Consider the following 26466-nt stretch of genomic DNA (forward strand, 5'->3'; position numbering starts at 1 on the left):
CTGTACATGTGCAATGGAAAACAACAATTATATAAATCATACTGTTAATTATAAAAACGATTCAGTCAATAGTGTTCCAGAAATGCTGCAATTAGACACAGTATTAGCTAAGATGTCAAGTAACTGTTCGCCTTTTATTGTTTAGATACCGTTTAAAAGTCTGGAATGTTTTTGAAAGTGGTTTACGCTCACCAAGGTTGTATTTATTTGATCCAATAGACAGTAAACTGTAATGCTATGAAACATTATAACAATTTCAACCTTTTTTTATTGTTTTATCATTTTAAAATTAAATTTGTATGATACAACCCGAACATTCAGCTTAATTTCTAGTGGTGGCGAGATGAAGCCTCATGAAGCACTGGAGTTTTTCAGCCCAGTTGTACACAAAAGGGTTCATCTGGTGGTCAAAGAGTGTAAAACAAGCAGATACATACATTACAGATGACCTGATGTGATCGGTGATGCACTGTATTTTGCACCAGTTAAGGCTTAGAAATGGTGAAAAAAAAAAAAAAACACGGACTAATCTATTTACATGATGCATATTTTCTGGTGGTATATAATGACTGTATAACATAACTGTAATAAATGTATTTGATTGAAATTAATGGGGCAATCAGATGTGTAAATCGATTATTTGGTCATAATAGGCAGGAGGGGGAATACTGTATATTGTAATGCTTGCTTGCTTGCTTTGCTGGGTTAAGAATGGAACTGCTTGATCATGGATTAACCTGCCACCTAGTGGCCATTAAACAGCAGTACAATACAGGCATACATCAGGCATCAGCAGGACAGAAGTCATTACTAGCAACAGACATCCAGACAACCATAGTAACTGAGGCAATGAAATTAAACCGTTCTTATAGGAGTAGTCTTAATGACCCTTCATGACCTCTGTCTGATAGGATGAGTGCGAGAAGACGATAACTGAACAAACACAGACTACATTATACCTGCAAGCAGTTTGGGGTATTTCTGGTGCACCAGATTGGTCAGGTCTCCACCGTCGTCCAGGATCATGTTGAGAGGCTGACCGTCCTTAAAGTAGATGGTCTGCTCTATGCACCACACATACTCCTCATCGGTCTCTCCCTTCCAGGCATAAACTACAATACACCACACACACACACAGACAGACTCATTATACACCAATAGAAGCATCATAATTGTGTTACTGGCTGCTACAGATATTACTGAAAATGATGAACTGGTCACTGGGATTGCAAAGTTTGTGCTTGGGTGCTTATTTTATTATTTAAAAAGAAAATCTTATTTAATATTTCCCGGCCTCACATCTTAAAAATATGGTTAAATTTAACATGAATGAATGTAAATACAAGAATAATGTGCAATGTGGAGAGACTGTTGTCAATAGCTGACAATCTGCTGATTTTAGAACGACAAGCAGCTCGAAACTTGTTTGATATGTGTTCCTGTAGCTCAAGTGGCAGAGCATTGCGTTAACAAGTGTAAGGTTGGGGGTTCGAATCCCGGGGAACACATGGTAGGAGAAAATTGTTAGTCTGAATGCAATGTAAATCACTTTGGATAAAAGCATATACTAAATGCATAATATTTAATTTTAATTTAATTTAATCGTTTTAATGTGGCATTATTTTCTAGCTGGTATAACATTTAGTTGAGAGAGTCTGTTACATAAGCAATGGATGCAAGTAACAACCACCTACTGTCATCACTCTAAATGAGATTAATAGGTTCATATGAAATGCTATAAAGCCGTATTACTTCCAAGTATGGAAAAGATTAATGCAAAGTCAATCAATTCAAAGGTTTGGGGCCAGTCATTTTTTAAAATAGATATTTATCCTTTTATTCAAAATTAAGTGATAGGAAAATATTTATAATGTTACAAAAGTTTTAGATTTCAAATAAATGCTGTTCATCAAATTTATTCTAAGCATCCAGCATATTTTTATTTTATTTTTTTATTATAAAATTAAATACATTTCCAACACTGACAATAAGACAAGAATAAGATAAGAAATGTTTCTTGAGCAGCAAATCAGCATATCAGAATGATTTCTGAAGGATCATGTGACACTGAAGAGACTGGAGTAACGAAGCTGAAAATTCAGCTTTGCATCAGTAATAAATTACATTTTAAAATATATTACAATAAAAAATATTTTAAATTTTAATATTGTTTTCACTCCATTTTTTATTTAATATATACAGCTTTGGTGAGCATTAGAGACGTAAAAAAAAAACCTGACCCCAAACCTACAGTAGTGCATGTTATTCATACTATGGTCACTGAGATATCAGATATTACTGTGTTGTTATATTTTCACCTATCAAAATAAGTCTGCATTAACTCTAATTCAAATTTATAAGCTACATCTGGAATTTAGTTAGTGAGCAGAATTTTAATGCATCATAGTCTTGCTCCCGAAACACAAAAGCAATTAAAACTGTCTGTCAGCATAATAATGCCGCTTACTAAAATAAGTTCTTAGGCAGCACAGCATTTAGGCTCATCCTTTGTAGAGAAGGAAATCTCATAAATGCACTCAGATCAGTGAAAAACAAATCCATCTAAGACAGCAGACAAAGAGAGAGACATGCAATTATAAATAGATTTAGAATTCATAAAAGTATTGATAAACAACTGAATCAAACTAAAAACAGATCTAATGAATGTGTTATAATATTATGTGTACCGGTATGTTTATTGGAGTGTTGAAGTTGCAGCCTAAGAAGAGACTTAACATAAGCAATGTGCAAGTGAAACCAGAAAAGAAAAGCACAAGCTAAAAATCTGTTTTTTGTTGGTAGACAAATGTTTTTGCAATCTTTTATAAAAGGTTTAACATTTTTACCACTAAAAATAATTTAGCTTGTATCCCTAAAACTGTTTGGGAAAAGCTGATAAAGTTATCTTTGCCTGCACTCTCTTGCATGTGAGTCCTTCAGAAATCGAAAGATTAACCCCATTTGTGCTGATTCTAGGTTTACACAGCATGGAGCACTCAGAGTTCTCCTTATCTAGATTTGATTACGCAGCTTTAGAGCAAACAGTGGACAGGATCACAGCAGTCTAGCACATCGACACAGCAGCTGTTACCTGGAACGCCAGATTTAGCAATGGCCGCCGCGGCGTGATCCTGCGTAGAGAAGATGTTACAGCTGGACCACTGGACCTGGAGAAGGAATGAGATCATGTAATATATACAGACTTCATTCATTAGTTTCATAACCTTTTGGATCAGATATGGCCTTGGGCTGGGAAATTCCAGTTTGGCAGAGGAAATGGGGGATAAGAAGGCGATGCATTTGAGTCAGACTGCAAGGTTAGCCATCTAGTACTAGGAAAAATATGTGAAAAATGGTACTCTCCCTTTCCAAACAAAGTACTGTGGCAATACCCTGATAAAAGAATGGAATAATGTGACAATAATATGAAACATTGTATTTATATTTCAAAGAAAACCGTGGGCATACAGGGTCAGTAAGATTTTTTTAAATGCTTTTGGAAGAATCTTGAATGCTGCTCACCAAGATATAGTAAATATTGCGAAATATGAATACAATTTAAAACAACTGTTTCCTATTGTAATCTACTTAAAAATGTAATTTATTCTTGTGATCAAAGCTGAGTTTTCAGCATCATTACTCCAGTCTTCAGTGTCACATGGTCCTTCAGAAATCATTCTAATATACTGATTTGCTGATCAAGGAACATTTCTTATGATTACCAAGCATGACTTTTTTTATCTTTAATGATTAGAAAAAAAAAAAAAAAATGCATTTATTTGAAATATAAACATTGACTTTACTATCCCTTGATCGATTTAATGCATCCTTGCAGAGTAAAAATGTTCATCTATTTCAAAAAATAAACCAAAAAACTACTGACCCAGAAAACTATACAGCAATACAAAATTACTTTTTGTTAGTGAAACCAACAAGCAGCAAAGTAGTACTGCAAGTTCAGTAATTGTTGTATTTGAAACATTAAACCCTACTTTTAATGTTTTTAAATTAATATTTAGATAAAAGTAAAATTCAGTTTTTGTACACTCAAAAGAAGGGTTTTAAAGCAGCTATTGAGAATTTGATGATATCTTAAAGAATGCTAATGCAGTTCTTCTCCATACTGAGACAATTCATAATCTATTAACATCAAACCTGGTGCATAATCCTATTTTTTAAAGAATGCTTTTTTTTTTTAAATGGTTTGACATTTGCATCCTCACCTCAGCTCCGAGGGCAGTCAGGGTCTCAATGAGCACAGCGGTCTGTAGAGTCATGTGCAGGCAGCCTGCGATGCGAGCGCCTTTCAGGGGTTTGGTCTTGCCGTAGAGCTCCCTCATCTTCATCAGACCCGGCATCTCATTCTCGGCTATGTCGATGGCTTTACGTCCCCACTCAGCCAGGCTGATGTCAGCTGGACAGGGAGAAAATTACAACAGATTATGCATAAAACAAAAGCTAAATTCAGCAAACGGAAAGAATGATTAAATTAAATAGTCAAACTAGTACAGAACATCTAAACTTTTGCTTAAGCATTTGAGAGCACAGTTAAATAATAACTACAAGTTCCAAGAAGCATACATGTCCATTATAACATGCAAGTTAAAGCAGACTGTGAAGTGTCAGTCGCATTTTTGGACATCTAAAATAGGAATTCAACAGATGACACCTAAAACTACATACCGAACATGTCTTGAACTGTTTGAGGAGACGGTGCTGGGTTTCATATGCACACTTAGCAACCCAAAAGATATTCACTTCTATATAATTAAACACCAGGAATATTACAACTGCAGACATGGAGGAAAACACATGTACCATAATATTCAGTAGCCAAACAAATATGTAATTACAAAATAAAATGGTATTTGATCCGAAAATTATTTTTTTCCATTTACATATCTGACAGCAACCACTAACCTACAACAAGATCAGGGCAACAACTCAGTTTTTGTTTAGTTTAACATGAAGATTCTGTTTTAACAAAGTGAATTTCCAACTTCCATGACTTAAATGTTACGAATTCCTATAATTTTCCTACTATTGTTACTTCCAGGTTTTCCAATGAGCATGGAAATCTTGTAATATGGCTTCAGAATGGGCTATTAATAAATGTGTGTGCACATTGACATTTCATTCACTGATTTTGAAGAAGTGAACTCTGATCTAGGGAGCAAAGTCCAGCTGGATTTACTATTGAATTACTTGTGACTTATCTGCACTGAGAACAACAGAAGTCTGCTGAAAAACAATAACAGATGCCAAGTCTGGTCACCATAACAGTGCTGACGTGTGACTAAAGTGAAGATATGACTGAACATAGTGTGTGTTTAATTTGTTTTAACTCAAAGTACACATTTTAAGCGCATAACGCTGGTTTTTGGTCAAGCACGAGCAGAAGGAACCGTTTTTTGAGCTGGACCTTTTCAATGAATCGATTGAACCGATTCACAAAACCATTTGGAGTGAACCGAGGGTTTTACTATGAACTGTAAATATGTTTACGACGTTTAGTAGCATGCGGACAAAACATATCTAGTTTTATTAAAAAGTAAACAGTGCAAATACGTTTAATCAGTAACGCTAGATAAATTAATTCACATAACTAAATCACATGTAGGCTCTAAATGATTATGTTCTGACTGAGATACATAAAACAGTTATTAATAAAACATGACTAGAAAAAACTTTTTAAACAGCAATATTTCCAACATGTCTTTATTTGAACGTTGTAAAGTGTCCGGGTCCTCGTGCTGAGCCGTTTTATGAAACAAACGAACTGTTCAAAAGAACCAGATTTGCAAAAATGAATGACTACGATCAACGAGAAGTGGCGGCTCGTTCGACCACTGCATTATGGGAAATGTAGTCCAGTAGTGGAGGATCTCTCAGACTAAGGAGATTCTACAGTGCACGCAAAAAACTACAACTTCCAAACTTTCTTCTTCACGTCTCGCCAATGGAACCACGCTAGCTTGTTTGACAGGTGTTAGATATAAAATCATATATACTACTTTGTGAGAACCTTAAAATGGCTGTATTAGTACACTAAACATATTAAGTGCCTAAACTGTGACTTTATGGGGAAGGTTTGCAATAGTACGTCTCGTGCAAGGTAGCGTTGACAATAACGCCTCCACTGCCATGTGATGCAGAAGCAGAGCAACTGAAGATCTGCAACAAGACATGCCTGGTCAAAAATACAACCCAACACCCTTTTGCAGATAATCTGAAAGTTTATAGAGAATATACTGAAGATATTATTATAAATAAAGAGTGGAATTAGCTTATTAGCATTGGCGGTAAAAAATAAACTTATACTAACCAACTTTGAATGGAAGCTTCTCTGACATTTTGATGTGCTCTCGTTAGGTAAGCCTGATATGGGGTGGTCTTGAGCCCTGCTGTGGACCCGGAGAGTGCAGAAGGAGCTAATTTCTTGTGTGAACTTGAATATAAGCGTGTACAACCCGGTTGTTGTAATATTCATGAGATGACGCCATCTCTCGTTTCTTATTGGCCGAAATGTGTCCCGCCTTCTCGCTCTAAATGAACCATCATGGGCGTGTTCATATGGTCCTTCGATAGCCAATGAGAATCCATGATGGTTAAAGGCGTGTAATATAATCTATTAATATAATGTGAAGATCTCGATTTATATACCAGTGGGCTACAAGTTTAAACTTGCTTTTGTGCTTTACTGATATTTAACATCTTAATGACGGATCTGAGCTTGTGGGAAGAAAGGTGCTTTTTTGTAATAAATAAACAAATATTTCGATTTAAAACGGAATATGTTGACAAAACCAATTTGTGTTGCTTTCCATTAGAAACAATGTAGAAAAAGGAAATTATTTTTTTCTTAGTAAAATCCCTATAAATTAGAGTCATTATGAACAGTATCAGTTGAACTGGGGTTATCTTGGGACACTTGGACAACACTAGGGCTGTATAAAGTCCATTCAATATGTCCAGAAAATATGCCCCATATGCGAAAACTCTTATGAAATTAAACCTGAAAGACTTAAGATTTACATATCATTGACAGACTTACTAAACAGCCTGTCAATCATGAAATTATTCATGTTTTAGTGGACAATATAAGGTCAGAATCATGCAACTGACTTAAATGTTGAGGTAGATTATTACTTAAACTAAGTTTGGGGTAAGTAATATTTTTTTATTGAAAGTCTCATGATCACAAACAGTACATTTATTTGTTCAGAAATACAGTAAAACAGTAATATTGTGAAATACCATTGAAAAAAATATATATTTAAAATAACTATTTTTATTTGAATATTTAAAAATGTTATTTATTCCTTTGATACAAAGCTGAATTTTCAGCATCATAACTCCAGTCTTCAGTGTCACATGATCCTCCAAAATCACACTAATAATTATGCTGTTTTTCTGCTCAAGAAACATTTCTGATTATTATCCATTTTGAAGACAGTCTAGCTGCTTAATATTTTTTATGGAAACTGAGATACATTTTTTTAGGATAAAAAACTAAAATCTTAGTGACTCACATCTTTGAATGGTTATGTATATGTATTCACTTCTCAGGTAAGTTCTTATTGTGCTGAAGCCTGATTTTGATTCATGTACGAGGACCACAAGAAACTCAGTCAAAATATTTTAATATCAATAATAATAATGATGCTTTGAAGCACATAAATTAAATATATTAGGCAAATAATGAAAAGAAACATCTAATGGGCAAAAATAAATCCAGAGAGGTGTTAATTTGGCAGAACTTTAATGTAGGTGTAAGGTTGAAAGGCAGAGAAGGACAACGTAAATAAATGTCAAAAAGACAAACAAACAATAAACAATGTGAATGAAATGTTCCGAGCCTGATAAATAAACATAGTTATGTGTTTAGTGTTAAGTGTTTCTCTAACATCTCAATATTCAATACTCAAATGTTTTATAGACTCTCAGGAGAGGAAAATGAATAAAACCAGAGCCTCATAATAGTGCACTCTGTAAAATAAAGCACGATATGAATGGTATATGTGCAGTCTGTCATCGTACAAATCTTTCTGAATGCATTCGCACCTCAAAAATAAGACAACAGTGGGTAATCTACAACAAACCTTGTCGTTTTTCCCCCTAATACAACACTCAGTTTAAGAAACCACTTCTAGTGTAAAGATATCTTAGAATCATGAGCCAGTATTTCTGTAATATCTCAAATACAGCACATGTTTCTTGAGTGAAGAGACCTATTCCATATAGGAATCCCATGCTGTCAGGAGACTGTAAACCGACATGCCATTGAAGAGTGAAGCAATGTACAGTAAAAGCCTTACAGCTGCAGCAGCACTCAAATCTTCATGCCCACCTCAGTCCTGAAAAGGGGAACAAGTTTTGTACTCAAAGCCTAAGTGCTGATCTAGGACGTCCCGTGGGCACTACGGATATTGTACGTGGGAAGCACCTGCACTGAAATGCTTGAAATGCTTGAAATGCTGCACGGAATCAAACTTGTGAACAAATGAATTCGTAATATATAAGCTACCACATGTTCTCTCCAAAAAACATGACAGATCGTTACAGACACTTTCCCCTGCGTGCAAAGGGTTTCTGGTTTCTTGGACCAAGCGGAGGATTCCTTGTGATGGAAGTTTGAAAATATATGACTACTTATACAGGCAATGGAGTGCCGAACACACGAACACTGATCTACAACAAGCCTTTTTCATGTCTGGACAGTCCAGAGATGAGGAGAAATGAGGCAAAAGCTCAAACTTGCTTAGATGAGTGTGTTGACAGTAAGCTTGGCGGAGATTTATAAGCTTTTTTGAGCAGCTGCATTTATGTTTTCATTTTCGTCTTGCGTGTGTGTTTATATATTAACCTATTTTAGACACAAAGACATCATACTGTAACATACTGAAGAGTCCTTCCAGGTCCTTTAGTAACAGGTATCTTGCCTTGTATAGTGTGTATGGGTTTCGGGGAGCATTAATTGGCAGCCCACGCCTCTAGATCTTTCATGTCATCCTCATCCTCTTCTTTCTTCTTTGCTGCAATTAATAAAGACATTCAAGAATTGCATTTCATACAAGGCAATTATAATCACATTTGCAGGAGTCTGAAAGAGTATGTTTCCAAACACTCTGTCTGTGTGTGTGTGTGTGTGTGTGTGTGTGTGTGCGTGTGTGTGTGTGTGTTTAGTACCTGGTCTGGCAGGTAAGGATGTAGAGGGCACGTTTGGCAGTGGTACATTGTCTGTGATCTTCAGTAGGTTTTTATCCAACTCTTCCTGCTCCAGCTCCTCAAGTTCAGCTAACAGCTCATCCTGAAACAACACAACATCTGTTTATACCCAGTATTAACATGCATCTCAAATGTGATCACTTGTGATTGGATTTTAGAGAATGTACATCAGTTAATACATTACCACTCAAAGGTTTGGGATGAATAAAAATAATGCTATATAATATTTAATTCAATTAAATTCAATTCAAAGCAATAATACTAATCTATAATAATATTTTGCATTAAGGATGCATTAAATTGATCAAAAGTGACAATAAAGACATATATAAGATAAGATAATATATATATAAGACATTATAGGGTTGTGAAAGCTTTGTATTTCAAATAATCTGAACTTTCTATTAAATAATCCTAAAAATATGGACCATGGTGTTCAATGTTAATCAGCACAACTGTTTTGAACACTGATAATAAGACATTCTTCTTGAGCAGCAAATCAGCATATCAGAATGATTTCTGAAGGATCATGTGACAGTATAATGGAAAATTCAACATCATAGAAAGAAATGCATTTTAAAACATCTTAAAATACCAGAAATTGTAACAATATTTCACAATATTATTGTAAAAAATTGATTTTGGGGACAATTTTCCTCAAATTAAGCTGCACATAACAGGTATAAAATGTCTCTTTGGCACAAATATTTGGTGTTTAATCATTTGATGTTGTATGAGCATTTATAACACAAATGCAAGTGATGTTTTGCCTTCCCGAGCACCTCACAAATGCACCTTACCCCATTTATTCAGTGCTGTCCACCTGTTATGGTTCACCCGAGGCAGATGTTAACAACGGGTGCACAACACCTTTGTGAAAGCACATGGAAATCTCCCAAAAACTCAGCAGATGTGGCTTCATCATGACTGCGGAGTTTGCTTCTTTTTAATCTTACCTCATCAAATTCCTCCCCAAACACAACAGGCTTTGAGATTGCATCTGTAATTTCTCTAGAAATCTCCTGCTGTTCTGTAATGTCCTGCATAAGTTCGTCCACTTTGTCAATGTCCCTGAAAGTACACAGCAGGATACAGAACCATAACTTAATGATACCCTGCAAATATATTAACCTGTAATTTAGATATATTCCATGTCAAAAGTACCATAGAGAATCCTAATCGCCTGCACCGGTAAACTAAACTTGTTTATGATCTCATAAACCCAAAACCTTACTGCAGTGAGGCTGACAGAGACAAAAAGGGAAGAAAACACTGATAATAGAAGAGACGCTCCTCACATGTTGTCATGGGCAGCTTTCATGGCCTTGGCAGCGAAGCCCATATTCTTGATGATCTCAGTGTTGGTGTGAGCGTTCTCTAGCGCCTCCCGTTGGAACTCGATGGTAGAAAGGGTGCCATCAATCTGAGTTAACTGCTTCTCGTAGCGCTTCTTACGCTTTAGTGCCTGCAATGCAGCTATTACAAACAGAATGAAAGCTGAGTGTGATTAAAGTGCAAAATAAAAGAATTCTGGAACACTCTAGAAAAGTATTGCATACCATTAAGTGTGGATTTGTTTAAAAGAGTTAAAGAGAACACAATGTGATCATGGGTCAGTTGATTTAAGATTTAGCTCAGTAAGCATCATGCACTCTCAATCCTCTGCTGTTACCCAGTAATGCAGTACTGTCAAGGTGATTTGATAAGAAAGTGTTTCATGGAAAATAAATACAGTGAAGGAAAGATGGAAAGCCCACAGCGTAAGAATCTCAAAACTAAATTTCAATTATGAGGTCTCTGATCCACAACAGATTTGATTATGGTTTTGCTTTAAATAAAGTAAAGTCTACTACTGGAAATATTTATCAGAGAAGCAGAGATGTAGAGTTAGGGACTCCTAAATGAAGCACACTCACCAAACTTTATCAGGTAAGTGAGCTGTGTAAAAAAAAAAGAGGAGATTGCCAAATTATGTATTATTGCCAAATGATGTATTATTGACAAGTACATCAGTACAGACTTGATTTTCTTATAAAGTGTAGATCCTACAAAGCTTGTCAAGAATATAACCAGGACAACAACAAAAAAGACACCAAGTCAGTAAAGCCCATTTTAGAACCATTATGATGTGACTTTTTTTCTCATAACTAATAAAAAGTATTATTTTTATGTTTATATTAGCAGAATTATTATCTTTAATTGACACTAAAACCATCAAAAATATCAAATAAAGAAGAAAACAACAATATAAACAAAAAACACACATTTTTACATTTTCTTATTTATTTATTTATTTTTTATGTTTAAAATCACTGTTACAGAAGTTAATTCATGAGGGTTTTTAAGTTATTCTTGACTTGAATATGTACAATTTTACTAAAATTACTGAAAGAGAAAGGGCAATAAAAAAGGTACATTTATCACATAGACTATGGATACATCTACTAAAGGCTGCTTTTTCCAGATTTAGTTATTTCCTTTATTTTGTTCCCTGAATCAGTCAACAACATTTTTGAGTTTGTCATCACCATGGATACCACGGAAGGTCAAAGGTGAACTGATGGAGAGCTACAACACGTATCAGTTTATTCCAAACAATCTAAAAGATTGTAACAAGGTACAAAGCAACTTTTCGTTCTAAAATCCCATATCATTTAATATCTCGTGTTTGAATGACTTCTCTTCCCGAGCTTGTGTTTAGTAAAAGTCTTACTCTTGTTAATTATATTACTTCAGTTACAATATTCTCTTTAAATAATTCCTATGTATTATAGGGAACACACATAAATAAAGATAAACTAACGAAAAGCTGTAACAAGCACAGTGCCAGAGAAGTCAGCTCACCTCTTTTGTTCTTCGTGCCGTTTCTCTTGGCAGTCACAAGCTCCTGGTCGATCTTCTTCTCCAGGAATTCTTGCTTCTTGGTCAACATTTCTTCAGTTTCTCGCAGTCGCTGAATCGCCTCTTGGGGGTTTGGAGATTTACCTCCTTTTCCACTGCTACCAAACAACTTCCCAAACAAAGACATCTCGGCCTCGGGACGACAGAGAATAGTTATCCTGGATTGATTTGTGGATTATTAGTCTAGACCAGTCACCTCGGTGTGGTCACTGTCCCAACAGGCTTGTTGTTGTTTTCTCCTTTTCCTCCTCTCTAACCCAGGCCGCGTGACATCAACAATTCACATGAACGTGACTCACGTCATGACGCATCGAACGTCGCCACTCCGTAGTGACTTTTATATGTTTTATTGCAAAAATATAATACAATACAAAAGAGACTAATAATGAAGAACAGAGAATATAGAACACATGGGGGAATATGAGGAGAGAGAGAGAAATAGAGGGAAAATATCAAAATGTACTTAAAAACCGTTCTTTAACACGAGATGTTATTTTTTAAGTGTATTTTTGAAGTGATGATAATAATAAATGTAGATCAGAAGCAAGTATTTTGCAGCTGGGGTTAAATGTAAGGTATCTAACTTTGTGGATTTGCTATTTACCCATCATACGAATAAAGTTTAAGACTCCGTGGTGATTACAAATAGGTGCTGGTATATTGTAAGAAAAATATTATATTATATAATTATTAATATTACCAGGGGGTTCCATATACATACATTAATTTGGACTAATTGTAAAAAAAATTATACTTGATTTAAAACAATAATCCAATTAATATAAATGTAAAATAGCAATTGTAGCAAGTATTATCAAAAGACTATAAAGGGACTTTGGTATTATTATTATTACTACTAGTAGTAGTATGGGTAGGTCATACGTGTAAATCTTATCTTTTCGAATTGCAAATAAACCATCCGTCATTTCGGGCATTTCTACAAAATAAAAGAACCTTCCAATATAATAAAGACATATTTGTATTTATGTAAATATATAATCACAATTTATTTATGTATAAATATCACACAATGAATAACATTGTTTGAAATCAATACATGAAAATATAATCCTTATTATATAATCTAAAAAATGTAACCTTACATATATAATAGGTTCTTAACAACTCTGTTATAGAGAAATATTTTTTTTTCCCCAAATCATGTTTAAATGCCACAAAAACACAAATCTGCATTTGTGTAAATAAAACGTATTAAAATACAAATATTCCTGCACAAAAACAAAATCATGGTTATGGTAATGTACGTTTTGTTCTATTAAATTGCAGTGATTGGTTCAATTACAGGAGACAATATAATGAGTGGCATGTTTGCCAGCCAATCAGGCTATACGCTAGCCTATGACGTATTTCCGGCGAACGAAAAGGCCTCGCTCACGTCCTTGATCAGCGCGAACCACAGCATCTGACGGACGCAAGACACTCTTTTGCGCGGAAAAATGGTGGCTTACTGGAGACAAGCGGGTCTGAGGTAACAGAATGACAATTAATATCTTAAAAAGTTGTGTAATTTTTATTTTAAGTGCTGAACTCTTTGTAATCTGTGCGCTATGAATGTGCAGTACGGTTTGGCCTAGCTCTTTAGAGCTATGAATTTGAAATAGCGTCAAGTTGAATTTGACAGTGGAGCAAATTTGAGTTCGTCAGTAACGTAATATTTCTCTTTTTCATTTCAGTTACATCAGGTACTCCGCTATCTGCGCCAGGGTCGTGCGGGCAGCACTGAAGCCACAGCTGAAAACTGAGGCGATTAAAAACGCAGAATCCAGTGTGAAGGTCACTAAAGTGAAGACTGTATAATGTGAGTAAACATTTCAGCTGTTTATCAGAACTGTGCTGCACTACATGATCCCTTAACCTATTTTTTCCCCCTAGATCTATGTTGTTAAATTGATTGACTGTCTTTTCTGCTTCTTTTGTAGGATCTGTAATTACACACTTCAATCCCCACTTCTCCACATACACTCTGTCGGATTTACAACAATACCTGCAGTTATGATTGAATGAAAATAGCTGTATTCTTTTGATAATAAATTATGAAGAGTCTCAAACTAAAACAGCCTCTCCTTGGTGTATTCTTAATCCAAAGATTTTTCTGTTTAGCAGGAGTTGGATTATGGTGTACTGTTAATCTATCAGGTTTTACATCTAAGTAGTATCGGTAGTGTCTGGTTTTAGAGACTTATCAAAAGAGACACTAAAACTACTACCAGTTTACAGTCCATTAGTTCTTAAAAAAATAAGTAGATGTTGCATTTAGTGTGATCTCAGCGTATGATGTGGGCAAATTTGGCTTTTCAATATTTACAGTGGTTTTTGTATATAATTAATATTTCTCAGGCTCTGCAAGGAGGTGTACATCAGGTTTAACTATTTAGAGATGTTAACTATTATTTTACATGAACTAAACAGCATGATTTTCAGAGATTTATTTTATTTAGATATATACAGCAAATTAATAGGTAAGTCTGTGTTGCTAACTGATATCCAAAACATTTTATTTTAATACATTTCGCAAGAAAACTGATGGGTGAATGACAAATGACAATGAAATGGTAAAGGCACGAAAGTTTTTAGCATTATAAATACTCAAGTATAATGCAGATACATCACATATTCTGAAACAGTTGCAGTTTATATTTATAAAATCATTTTGTATCATGCTTTTAAAGGATAAGCAAAATAATAAACAACAAAAATGTAGCATTTTTTAAAATACTGACAACAAATAATGACAGAAGAATTTAAGCCTCTACATCGCACTATAACACCACACAAAAGAAAAAAGTTTTGACAATCTGTTTTTCCATATATATTTTTCTCAAGATATCTAGATTTTCATTGTTACAGAACATACGGAAATTGTTGTATTCTCCAGTGATGTTACTCACATCAGTATAGATTTATTTTTTTTATATTGTTATACAAAAATAAGCTCTGCAACAAACTACACACTACTGTTCAAAAGACTGGGTTCCGTGAGATTCGTCCTTAAAATAATGAATACTTTTACTTGATGAGGATGCATTAAATTGATCAAATGTAACATTTATAATGTTACAAAAGATTTTTTTGAATCCTTTCTATTAATCAAATAATCCTGAGAAACTTTCTTTAACATTGCCATTATTAAGAAATGATTTTCCAAATTGTCCATATTTTATAATATTCACAATATTACTGCTTTACTGTATTTTTATTAAATAAATGCAACCTTGGTAAGACTTTCAAAAACATATCAACCCAACCTTTTGAAAATATATAGCAAAGATAAGAAAATTATATATTAAATGTGTATAATTCATAATCCTGGAGGACAGAAAAATTTCAATGAACAGTGGTTCCAAACAGTGTTTCAACACTTAAGGCACATTGTCATTGAATTTCAAAAATACAAAAAAAGTTTTTATTTAAAAAGCACACCTTTCAAGCCAAGCATTACGCAATGTAATTCATATAGAAATTTTAACTGCATCTTAAGTGTCTAAATACTTTTTGGGGTCACTGAATGACTCTTTACACAATCAGATCCACTCTTGTCATATTCGCTAAAGCCCATCCGTCATTCACTAACGGACGTTTCAGTGACCGCCTCAGTCTTAATCTCCACTTGAGTGCTCGGTGCTGTTGATGACAGACCCTCCTCTTCTGTCACTTCATCTTCTGCATCATCATCCAAATCAGCGGTAGCATCCTGATACTGCTGGTACTCTGAAACCAAATCATTCATGTTGCTCTCGGCCTCTGAGAACTCCAGCTCATCCATGCCCTCCCCCGTGTACCAATGCAGGAAGGCCTTGCGTCGAAACATGAGCGCAAACTGCTCTCCTATGCGCTTGAATATCTCCTGGATGGCGGTGTTGTTTCCGATGAAGGTGGAGGACATTTTGAGGCCTCGTGGTGGGATGTCACAAACAGCCACTTTGACGTTGTGAGGGATCCAGTCTACGAAGTAATTGCTGTTCTTCTGTTGAACGGAGAGCATCTGCTCATCGACCTCTTTAGTGGACATGCGACCACGGAAGATGCCAGCGACTGTCAGATAGCGACCTCGACGTGGGTCGCACGCGGTCATCATATTTCGGGCATCGAACATCTGCTGGGTGAGCTCGGGCACTGTTACGGCGCGGTATTGTAGGTTACCGCGTGCAGTGAGAGGAGCGAACCCAGTCATGAAGAAATGGAGACGTGGGAAGGGCACCATATTGACGGCCAGCTTCCGAAGGTCAGCATTCAGTTGACCTGGGAAGCGAAGGGAGGTCGTGACCCCACTCATGGTGAGGGATACAAGGTGGTTGAGATCTCCATAAGTTGGCGTTTTGAGCTTAAGAGTACGAAAGCAGATATCATACAGCGCTTCGTTATCAATACAAAATGTCTCATCTGTATTCTCAATCAGTTGGTGGATTGATAGGGTCGCGTTATACGGCTCGACTACTGTATCGGAGACCTTCGGCGAGGGCATTATGCTGAAACTATTCATGATGCGGTCAGGATACTCTTCTCGGATCTTATTGATAATCAGGGTGCCCATTCCCGAACCAGTGCCACCGCCCAGAGAGTGGACGAACTGGAAGCCCTGCATGCAGTCGCAGCTCTCGGCTTCATTACGAACGCGATCCACAACCTGCTCCACGAGTTCTGCGCCCTCAGTATAGTGACCTTTGGCCCAGTTATTGCCAGCTCCAGAATTGCCTTTACATTTACAAAGAGAAAACGACATCAGGAAAGATGTTATAGAAAATGAGTGGCATTGTGCATCAACTCTTCAATCAGCCTTTCAGATTTCAGAGTTTGGGTTAATAAGGCCCATTCACACTAAGGATGCAACTATAACTGTAGCTATATCATTGTAATTCTATGACAATAATAGTCCACAAAACAACTACATTGTCAATCCACATGTTGCTTAAAATGTCTTTAATGTAGGTGATTGTTGGCTCACCGTGAATAAAGTTATCCGGTCTGAAGAGCTGTCCTATGGGACTGCCCCTCACGCTGTCCATAGTGCCCGGCTCCAGGTCCACTAACAATGCTCTTGGAACATATTTGCCCTCTGAGAGACAATGAAACACCTCAGTCACTGAGAATTTTGTTTTAAGAAGTTACTGTGTTCCTCGCCTTCAAGACACATTTACCAGATAAAGAAACCTTCAGTTGAGTACTTTGCTCGTAATGTATAATTAACAATAACATGAGTTCTGAACGGATATAGTTGAATTAATAAAAATAAATATATATATATATATATATAAACATTTACCCAAAATTCAACCCAATATAGAATACAATCTTATACATGTAATATATAATATAAAATAGATATTTATTTATGTGCTAAAAAAAATAAATGCAGAGGGAACTGCAGTGGTTTGTGAGTTGATGAAAAGCTAATAATACAATTAAAGTAAATACAAATAAAATAAATAAATTGGGTTGCATAATATATTTGAATAAATAACTGTATAGTCTGGAATGCCTTTCAATTTTCAGGGCATAGTTTAAGTAAATATTTGTATCCCCTTTGATATCTAAGAGGTTTGGCTGAAAAAAAGTTGAGGAATCCCTACAAAAATTGTAATAGCCCCTGTATGGATTAGAAACAGCAAACATGATTGTAATTTGTCATTCTGTATACCATGTGCTTCATTGAAGTAAACATTGACCCTCTCCAGCTGAAGGTCCATGTCGCCCTCATACGCTCCTGCTCTGTTAATACCATGTTCATCACTGATCACCTCCCAGAACTGCAAATACATCAAGACATTTTTAGCTTGAATATTATTGACCATATTTTCTCCACGCTACTGCATTGTTGTCTGCTCAGACTGATTTCTTCAGCACTGAATGAATGACCAAAACTGTCATTTTCAACACATAGAACCAGTGGAGGCCTATAATAACTGACTTATCTGTTAAGTTTAAGTGTCTTGCAATTGTTCTTCCGGATGCCATTCAGTTTTAACCACAATTCTACTGCATCTATCACTCAGAAATGAACAGGACGCTAAGCTCGTCTCCATGATAAAGAAGGCCCACCCCGACTGAGGAGGCTCTGTGCCCCTTATCTTACAGTAGACCACTCTAGGGTGGACACCCTTGACCGCACATATCATAACTTGAAATATTTATTCAGTTTAAAAACACATATCACACTTCAAATATAGTAGTAAAGAAGTTTTTGCTATTGCTTTTAACTGAAAAAGCACATTACTGCAATGTTTAGCTACTGATAGAACGCTGTTCCAAATAACACTTAACTATAGTTTATGTTAAAAAATAAAAGAAATGCATGGCATAAACAACTTAATAAATGAACTACTAATAAATACTCATAATAAAGAAACGCATGCTCATTTGTCTATTAAGCCTGCATCAGATTCTCCAGTTTGAATCAAGTTGAGGTTAAGATGATCATGTAGCTGCTAATCATAAAAATACACATAAAAACAAAATATTTGGAGCCAACGCACCTTTGAGCCGATCTGATTCCCACACTGTCCGATCTGTAGATGAACAATCTCACGCATAATGATAGATTTGAGTATGTTGACAGACCAGGAATAGCCTTGACCGTGAGTCTGAGGTGCCCACTGTGTGTGTAATGCCACTGATGACATCACCAAGAGGGAGTCACCCATATGTCACATAACGTACAAGTCAGTGTGACATGGATGATAGCAAGTTAATAGAACAGACTACTGCATTTCATTGAAAAACAACAATTGTGTTGCAGAGTCAAAGTTTAGCACACTATGAATGACCAAAGTGATGATGTTTATGAAGAATTTAAGGGTTTAAATATTTAAACATAAAAAAAAAACAAAAGTCCTATCATCATGAGCCTGGATCAGTCAGCGTCTCTCTGGAATGCATGATAAGACTCTCACAGGCCCTATCTGTCGCAATGCAGTGACACAGACCCACAGAAAGACAGACAGACCACATACTCATTGTCTAAGTGTTTCCTGTAATGAGAGTTAAGCGTTAAGAGTGTTTATAGCCTGCAGTATATGCTGAAGTTGGCAGTTCTTCCTAGTCTGGAATTTCAGTTTGGAGGCCCAGCATTCCTAGCTAACAAAAACATGTTTTTGCTAACTTTCCCATTAAGTTAAAAACGCTATTTCTGAATTATATAAATAAATAAATATATATATATATATATATATATATATATATATATATATATATATATATATATATATAAATATATATATATATATATATATATATATATATATATATATATATATATATATATATATATATATATATAATTCTTTGTTATGCAAATGTTAAGAGAACGTTCCAATTCGCAAACATTATTACAATCCATGGTCGATGTACCTTCGGTGCTAAATATCGGTGCTAAATTTTTGAGAATGTTATTGAAGACCAGATAACATTTCAACGAAAGATTGCTCATAACATTTGAGAGAACCTTGCTAGAAAGTTGTGTTAGCTGGGTTTCTGCAGATATATATTTTACCGACAGATGTCACTGTTGTGCTCCAAGTAGTTTTCATAAGAACTGTTTGTTATTTTATTCCTACATTTTAAAATGGACTAAATCATTCATCTTCCTGTCATTTATTAAGGTGATTCTTGACTATCAAGATCCCAAACAACCATGAATAATTTAAGTTAAGATAAACCACAAGTACAGAGCGATTCAAAAGACCAGAAGTGTGGGGAATGTTTGAAGTGGTGGCACTCTTGTTGATAATGTCAATGCATGAGGCATGCTGTAGCACAGATTAAGAACAGAAGGCATGCTATTGTGTGGGTTATTCAACCTTCCAAGAAACAGGGGGAGTGCTCGTAAATTTAGCAAAGTGCTGCGCTTTTTGTATAAACTGTGTCAGATCTGTATTTACAATGAGGGCTTTCATGATTTCAGGTCATTTTATTAGGGAAGATTAAACAGAAAGAGCAACAAGAGAGGGAATGAGAAAAAGCACAAGAAGATAATATGCAACATATTTAAACCTCTTTGATTCATATCATGACACTAGAAAATGTTTAGAATTTTTTGTACTTTTTATCTCGTCATACCCACATGTACCCTATACGTGATATAATAAATACATAAGATTTTTAGATTTTTTTTTTTCTCACATAAGTGGTACATTTTTTTAATGCAAACAAATGCGAGGTCAAATCCTGACCTATATTTGATTATAATAATTTAAAAAGTAAAACAAACAAACAAAAAATATAGAAATATTAATGTGAGCATGTGCACTCAAGTCAGAATGAACATGATCTTACTGGTACACTGCAATATAGTTACAAATAATGTGCAGCTGTCAGGTCTGTCATGAATTTATATGTTGATGTACAATAGCGCCACCTACAGGATATTATTATTGGCAACTGTTATATTTTGTGCACCTTGTACCCCCAAAAGCTAGAATGGCTAATAAGTCTCAGTGTGTGAGCTTTAGGTACAAATAAATAAAAATAATAAATAAAGTCTATAAACACGTATACAATAATAAAACACTTACACTGCAAAACAATATCAAATAAAATAGGTTTGAACATAAAACAGAATAAAATAAATCTAAAAAATGTACATCATATAATAAAACTATAATTAGATAAAAATAATATTTGGTTAATAAAACAAAAATTGTGCTACTTTTTCCATATAACGTCACTGAGTGACCTTTTTTATTCAATGAACAACAACATTATACAACTCACTGTGAATAACAACCAAGATAAAATTACCGCCAGAGGGAATGATGGAAATAAACACATAATTTCGCTCAGTAAGTGTGTTTTAGATGAGTACATTTATTTATTAATAGAAATATGCGTTCTTGTATATATTGAATGTTACTAAAATTATGACAAGATAAACTAAATTAAATTGTTTTTCATCTCCCTTAAGATAATTTGTGGAAGCCACAAATATTTGAACAACGTCACGGAGTGAAGTGACCTCCCCCTGCTGCTCGTGAAAATTTAACGCGTGCAAAAGTTACGGCGCAGAGCTGATCTCAGGTCAGTCCGCGAGAGCGCGCGGAGCAAAAATAACAAACAGTGAACCAGTACGTTATGCGTGTCAGGTCAAAGTTCACTCTTGTCCACTCGTGAATATCATATAAACTGAGGGAAAACCCGATGAGGCTAATTAACAGCTTTGGAGAGCCTGAGCGATAAGGCTGTAAGGGATAGCTAGCCTTCTCTCCACCTGACCTGGATAACCATCATCATCATCATCATCCTCATGGTGCTCTTATCCTACAAGACTTTTCCATTCCAATGCTAAACATCTCAAGGATCGCTCCCAGCTCTGGCCATGGGGATGTGTCACAGCTTCAGATCGAGGTTATCACATTCGGCGATCTCATACACCGGCGGACGGACCGGAGTGAGTCCCGGGATCGATGTGGAGTCCTGTCAGGAGGAGTTCGCGCGGGTCAAAGCGAGTAAAAAACGGAGTCGAAAAATTGACAAGGACCTGCAAGCGGAGAAGAGAGAGTACAAGCAAACGCACAGGCTGCTGTTGTTGGGTAAGAGCTGCGTTTCTAGGATGGTGCCGCTATTTTATCTGCTGTCAAAGTTAACGAGAGCAGCCAAATGTCGAGGCATCCGATGGAAAGTTTGCGACTGGCCCTTTAAAACATGTTGTCATTGTAACCATCGTTTCCACCTAAATACTGTGGTCATTTTTTTTTAATCATTAGAAGTGATAATGGCGTGGTTTTAATAAGTCTAAAATAAAATTAGCTTAAACAAGTTTGAAATGCATTAAAGTTGTTTAAAACGGCAGGTTTGGCCTGTATCACTTCAGAAGTCTTCTCAACTGTATAACTTAACGTAATTTACCATACTTAAGTATTAATCTTTACTCAGGTACTATTGAAATGTAGTCCATTGATTATTAAATTATATTTTTTACTAGTTCTTCGTTTACTCCTAATAAAAAAATACATATTTTAGAGGTCATTACGACTAAAAAGACCATTTTGGGGTTTTGTGTTAAATGCAACCATATTTATATATAAGAATTACAAAAACATAAAATGCATTTACAGTAATAAAATTAACAATGGAAGCCAAGCATAGGCTTTAAAAACAGAAAAGTGAAGCTTTTATATTTTTATTCAGGCACTTGCATTGATTCTTTAAATATTTAATTCCCTAATTGCTTTATGAATAGTTTCTCGTTTTTCCGCTCCTTCTGTGCTCATGTATTTTTTTTTATTTTTTTTTTGAAAGGATGAAGAAAATAACAAGATTTATTTCATGGGAAAATACATCCCAGTGTTCCTTTGCTTTTTCTTTCCTTAATCTTTCCTATTTAGTACTTGTTCTAATCTAAACAAAGTCTGAAAGTTTGTATTACGAGCACTTCCTGTGTTTATTTGCCTCTATGATTTATCACTTGTTGTATTCTTCAGATATAAGTCATTTTGTATAAAAGCTTCTGCTAAATGGAAAAATGTAAATGTAGATAGTATGCCATTTTCAGTGGATTTTAGAAGCTGCATCCATGCATTAGAAAAGGAATTGATAGTGTTGTCTGTCTGGTTATTTTGGTGGAACTATGGTCATCATGTTTTTGGTCGGCCACCGAAAACACATTAATTGACATCTATTCTGAATATGCCCCCTAAAATGTCTATAGTGTAAAAATAGTGTTTAAAGTAATTTTGAGTTTCATACGGACTGGGCTCTTTAACTCAGATTAAACCTGCTTTCTGTGATTGTCATAACAATGAAAAAATCTGGTCAAGATCTAATCTGGAAAACCTTTCCTACTTGTTTTTTTTTGTTTGTTTTTTTTTTGTTGGTTTGTTAGTTTTTTTTTTTTTTTTTTTTTTTGTCTAGCCAAGAATGAAATTATAATTCAGACATTTTTGCAGAACATAAATCTAAACATTCTGCTGATTCTGTGCTAAAATTGTACAAAAGTGAAATGAATCTATTTTCTTAAGACCATTTTATTTTCTAAAACTGCAGTGCTATTCTTGTTGCATGTTTTATAATTTTTTCCCCTTCCGCCCACTGCACGTCGTGTGGTTCAACTTCCTCTTTGGATAAAAAACAAAACAAGTTCTGCTGATTATTCTCTGTGAAACAAGATGAGATGTACTTAAGAAAAAATGGTTCTAAACAGTACCAGAAAGGGTTCTTCGGCTTGTAACAATAGCAGAACCCTTTTTAGTGCTAAATATAACTTTTTTCATAGTGTTCCATATAGAGCCATGCTTTTTAAAATGCCATATAGAACCCAAATGCTGTTATAAATAACCTTTTTAATGATAGTTTTTCATTAATATATTAATATTAGTATTATTTGTATGTATTATTTATTAAGAGTGTTTTTTTCTCCTCTATCTGCTTGGTCTTATAATATATTGAAGTATCTATTAGGGTTTTACATAAAATCAACAACAACAATGTGTCAATTAGGTACTTACATTTTTTTTTAATGACGTGAAATTGTAGCAAAAATTATGGTATTTTAACAACAGTAATTAAAAGAATACATAAATTAATGGCAGTGGATATTGAACATAAATTAATGCTTAAAGTAAAACAAAATAGAACATAAAATAGTGTATTGAAGACCAAGCTCCAGTGAAATATCTTCACTATCTTCTAAGATGCCTTTAAGTTAATCATTATCTGTATTTTGGAGTGATTGAATGGCAGTTTCTCTCTGCAGATGATGAGGTTGTATGATGTGACAGCATCTGAAATGCACAATTGAGTTTAGATATACAGATTGTCTCCTTTTGTTTGTTTATGTGAAAATATTGTTTATGAAGTCCAAAAGTAGTACAGTACAGTATGTGTGCACTTCAAGGGATAGTTCACACAAAAATGAAAATGATGTCATTAATAACTTACCCTCATGTTGTTCCAAACCCGTGAGATCTCCGTTCATCTTCAGAACACAGTTTAAGATATTTTAGATTTAGTCCGAGAGCTCTCAGTCCCTCCATTGAAAATGAATGTACAGTATACTGAACGAGTCAGTCTATTGTTCGTTATCTGGCTCGGCTCGGTGTTCATCTTCAGTTCTCTCTTCACAGCAGTTCAGTCAGTGTACTGTTTGAGGAAATGAATTACTCCGGGATATTGGTTTGTTTGAACTCAGAGGGAGTGTCAGCCACATTAAAAAAAGTTAACATCTTAAGTCATTTTTTGAATTAATGCGTATTGGAGACATGAACCATTTAAAACGATTCCGTTCGATTTGGTGAACTGGTTCAAACAGATCCGGTTACATCGAATGATTCGTTCACGAACCGGATATCAAAAAAAGCTTTGTTTTGAACTGTCTAACAACAGACACGGAAGAGAAGACAATGCTGAATAAATCATAGTTTTTACTATTTTTGGAGCAAAATATTTTTGTATTTTCGTATTTGTTTTTCGATGTTTCAAAAAATTCTAACTGACCCTCTGATGTCACATGGACTACTCTGATGATGTTTTTCTTACCTTTCTGGACATGGACAGTATACCGTACACACAGCTTCAATGGAGGGACTGAGAGCTCTCGGACTAAATCTAAAATATCTTAAACTTTGTTTGTTGAACGGAGGTCTTATGGGTTTGGAACGACATGAGGGTGAGTTATTAATGACATAATTTTAATTTTTCGGTGAACTAACCCTTTAAGAAGAGGAGAGTATCTGAACAGAGCTGGTCACATTTACATGTCCTCTTTAACTAAAAAGAGAAAAGACATAGGAAACCAATTAGCATTTGAGAGTTACAATTTATTGACATTTTAAGAAAAAATTATTTACCTATTGAGATTGTGTTGACAGTCGGTGTAGTTGTATGGCTGAGCTCCAGAAAATCAGTAATGAGGCATCCTAAAGTGTAGCCTCTGTTAAGGTTTTACATTAAAACAATAACAACAGCAGCATGTTGTGTGAATTATGTATGTTTTTATTGACATGCAATAGTGTCAGTGCTCTTAACAACAGTTATTAACTGAATACATCAATGAATGACAATTGACATTGAACATGAATAAATACATCAATTAGTAAAACACACACAAAAAAAAATGATGTGATGAACACCAAGTTTGAGTAAAACAAGCACAATCCAATCAATATGATGCCTTTAAGTCCATAGTATGTGAGCCCTTCACAATCTTGTGGGATAGTTTAAATTATTTAAAAAAAATTTGTTACTGGGTGATATTATATATAACAACTTTATTACAGGCTCTAGACCCAACAACATAACAGAAGGAATAGATACATAAACACATAAAAACATACTTTGATTCATGAGAGTCTTAACAGCCTCACCCATACCAATGTTTCCACAAATATGATTGATATCTAACCGAGCTGCACCTAGGGCTTGTGAGCATCATTATAATACAGTTTTGAGACTCATCAAGTCGGGACATAAACTTAAACATTAGGTTCCTCAAGAGAGCCTGTAAATTGCTTAGCCCTGAGTCGCAAAAGAGCTTACTTGCACTGCTACTCCTGGGCTTTTCTAGCAGTATTCTCAGGCAGTCATTATATGCTACCTGAAGTTTGTGCATGGTCTCCTTTTTGTAGTTGACCCACAATGGGGTTCAGTATGCACGAATCAATCTCACTTTCACATCATCAGAATAGTGATGTTATGTTTGCTTGAACATGCAACATTCGTCTCTGCCTATACATATCTGCATCATCTTCCAACCGGTCAGTGATGATGTGCCAAAGATATTTCGTACAGTAAGATACACAGAGGGATTGCCTTGACATGTAAAACATTGGAAAATGCAGCTTCTGATCCTCCTTGGTCCTACATATCAATACAACACTATTTTGTGCATTGTACTTTACTTCAAACTCAACCCCATACTCAGAGCATATATCCAACAGCTGCTGTAACCCAACAGTGCTGTGGGACATAATAACCAAATCATCTGCATACATCAGATGGTTTAACAGAGTGTTCCCTCTCAGACAACATGTCTTACACTTCCCCAACTGTTTCGACAGGCTGGCCATGTATAGGTTGAACAGGGCTGGAGACAGAAGTCCCCCCTGCATATTATACATATACCCAAATAATAATAAATAAATAAAAATCTAACAATATGAATTATAAAATAAATGTCTCTTTTACTTACTTTTTGTAGAAGAGCAGTTTCCACAGCTTATCAGAGCGGCACACACCCATATGTGACCAAAAACTAAATAAAGAGATGTTTATTTGGAAACCAGTTACAATTTTAAAATTCAATTTGTATTTAAATTTAAGAATGAAATTATTTACCTGTTGAGAGTTTGTCCAGAAAATCGGTAATGAAATACTTTGACAGTTACAGAT

General features: G+C 35.1%; 5 protein-coding genes across 5 annotated transcripts in view; 2 read left to right on the forward strand and 3 right to left on the reverse strand.

Annotated features, from left to right (window-relative positions):
* The window catches only part of LOC113050260 (adenosylhomocysteinase B-like), a 12074-nt gene extending 5573 nt beyond the window's left edge, over positions 1-6501 (reverse strand). The window contains exons 1-4 of the mRNA XM_026213062.1: positions 6326-6501; positions 4224-4414; positions 3092-3167; positions 960-1112 (exon numbers count right to left, since the gene is read on the reverse strand). Of these exons, the coding sequence (XP_026068847.1) occupies positions 960-1112; positions 3092-3167; positions 4224-4414; positions 6326-6353 (448 nt within the window). The 5' untranslated portion in view covers positions 6354-6501. The remainder of the gene's footprint in view (positions 1-959; positions 1113-3091; positions 3168-4223; positions 4415-6325) is intronic.
* Positions 6502-7745: 1244 nt separating this feature from the next.
* Positions 7746-12384, reverse strand: LOC113050262 (charged multivesicular body protein 4b-like). The gene is made up of 5 exons (XM_026213063.1): positions 12073-12384; positions 10527-10704; positions 10185-10299; positions 9190-9310; positions 7746-9035 (listed from the first exon to the last, which is right to left on the reverse strand). The coding sequence occupies exons 1-5, from the start codon at positions 12254-12256 to the stop codon at positions 8974-8976; spliced, it is 660 nt and encodes a 219-aa protein (XP_026068848.1). The 5' UTR covers positions 12257-12384; the 3' UTR covers positions 7746-8973.
* Positions 12385-13467: 1083 nt separating this feature from the next.
* Positions 13468-14204, forward strand: LOC113050264 (ATP synthase subunit epsilon-like protein, mitochondrial). Its single transcript, XM_026213065.1, has 3 exons — positions 13468-13618; positions 13824-13948; positions 14070-14204. Exons 1-2 carry the CDS (start codon positions 13587-13589, stop codon positions 13945-13947), a joined length of 156 nt encoding a protein of 51 aa, XP_026068850.1. The 5' UTR covers positions 13468-13586; the 3' UTR covers position 13948; positions 14070-14204.
* A 357-nt stretch (positions 14205-14561) lies between these two features.
* On the reverse strand, positions 14562-18909 carry LOC113050263 (tubulin beta chain-like). The gene is made up of 4 exons (XM_026213064.1): positions 18621-18909; positions 17786-17894; positions 17093-17203; positions 14562-16842 (listed from the first exon to the last, which is right to left on the reverse strand). Exons 1-4 carry the CDS (start codon positions 18786-18788, stop codon positions 15710-15712), a joined length of 1521 nt encoding a protein of 506 aa, XP_026068849.1. The 5' UTR covers positions 18789-18909; the 3' UTR covers positions 14562-15709.
* A 2222-nt stretch (positions 18910-21131) lies between these two features.
* LOC113050265 (guanine nucleotide-binding protein G(s) subunit alpha-like) overlaps positions 21132-26466 on the forward strand; it is a 34237-nt gene continuing 28902 nt past the window's right edge. Inside the window, exon 1 of the mRNA XM_026213067.1 lies at positions 21132-21671. Within this exon, the coding sequence (XP_026068852.1) occupies positions 21458-21671 (214 nt within the window). The 5' untranslated portion in view covers positions 21132-21457. The remainder of the gene's footprint in view (positions 21672-26466) is intronic.

This window comes from Carassius auratus, chromosome 31, assembly GCF_003368295.1.
Source record: "Carassius auratus strain Wakin chromosome 31, ASM336829v1, whole genome shotgun sequence".
Lineage (NCBI taxonomy): Eukaryota > Metazoa > Chordata > Actinopteri > Cypriniformes > Cyprinidae > Carassius > Carassius auratus.

Coding starts and splice junctions, on each gene's coding strand:
- LOC113050262 (XM_026213063.1), bottom strand. CDS start 12,256: ATGTCTTTGTTTGGGAAGTTGTTTGGTAGCAGTGGAAAAGGAGGTAAA. Junction 10,705..12,072: donor CGGCACGAAGAACAAAAGAG/GTGAGCTGACTT, acceptor TGTTTGTAATAG/CTGCATTGCAGGCACTAAAG. Junction 10,300..10,526: donor AAAGCTGCCCATGACAACAT/GTGAGGAGCGTC, acceptor GTGTACTTTCAG/GGACATTGACAAAGTGGACG.
- LOC113050263 (XM_026213064.1), bottom strand. CDS start 18,788: ATGGGTGACTCCCTCTTGGTGATGTCATCAGTGGCATTACACACACAG. Junction 17,204..17,785: donor TTACTTCAATGAAGCACATG/GTATACAGAATG, acceptor ATTGTCTCTCAG/AGGGCAAATATGTTCCAAGA. Junction 16,843..17,092: donor ACCGGATAACTTTATTCACG/GTGAGCCAACAA, acceptor GTAAATGTAAAG/GCAATTCTGGAGCTGGCAAT.
- LOC113050264 (XM_026213065.1), top strand. CDS start 13,587: ATGGTGGCTTACTGGAGACAAGCGGGTCTGAG. Junction 13,619..13,823: donor TGGAGACAAGCGGGTCTGAG/GTAACAGAATGA, acceptor TTTTCATTTCAG/TTACATCAGGTACTCCGCTA.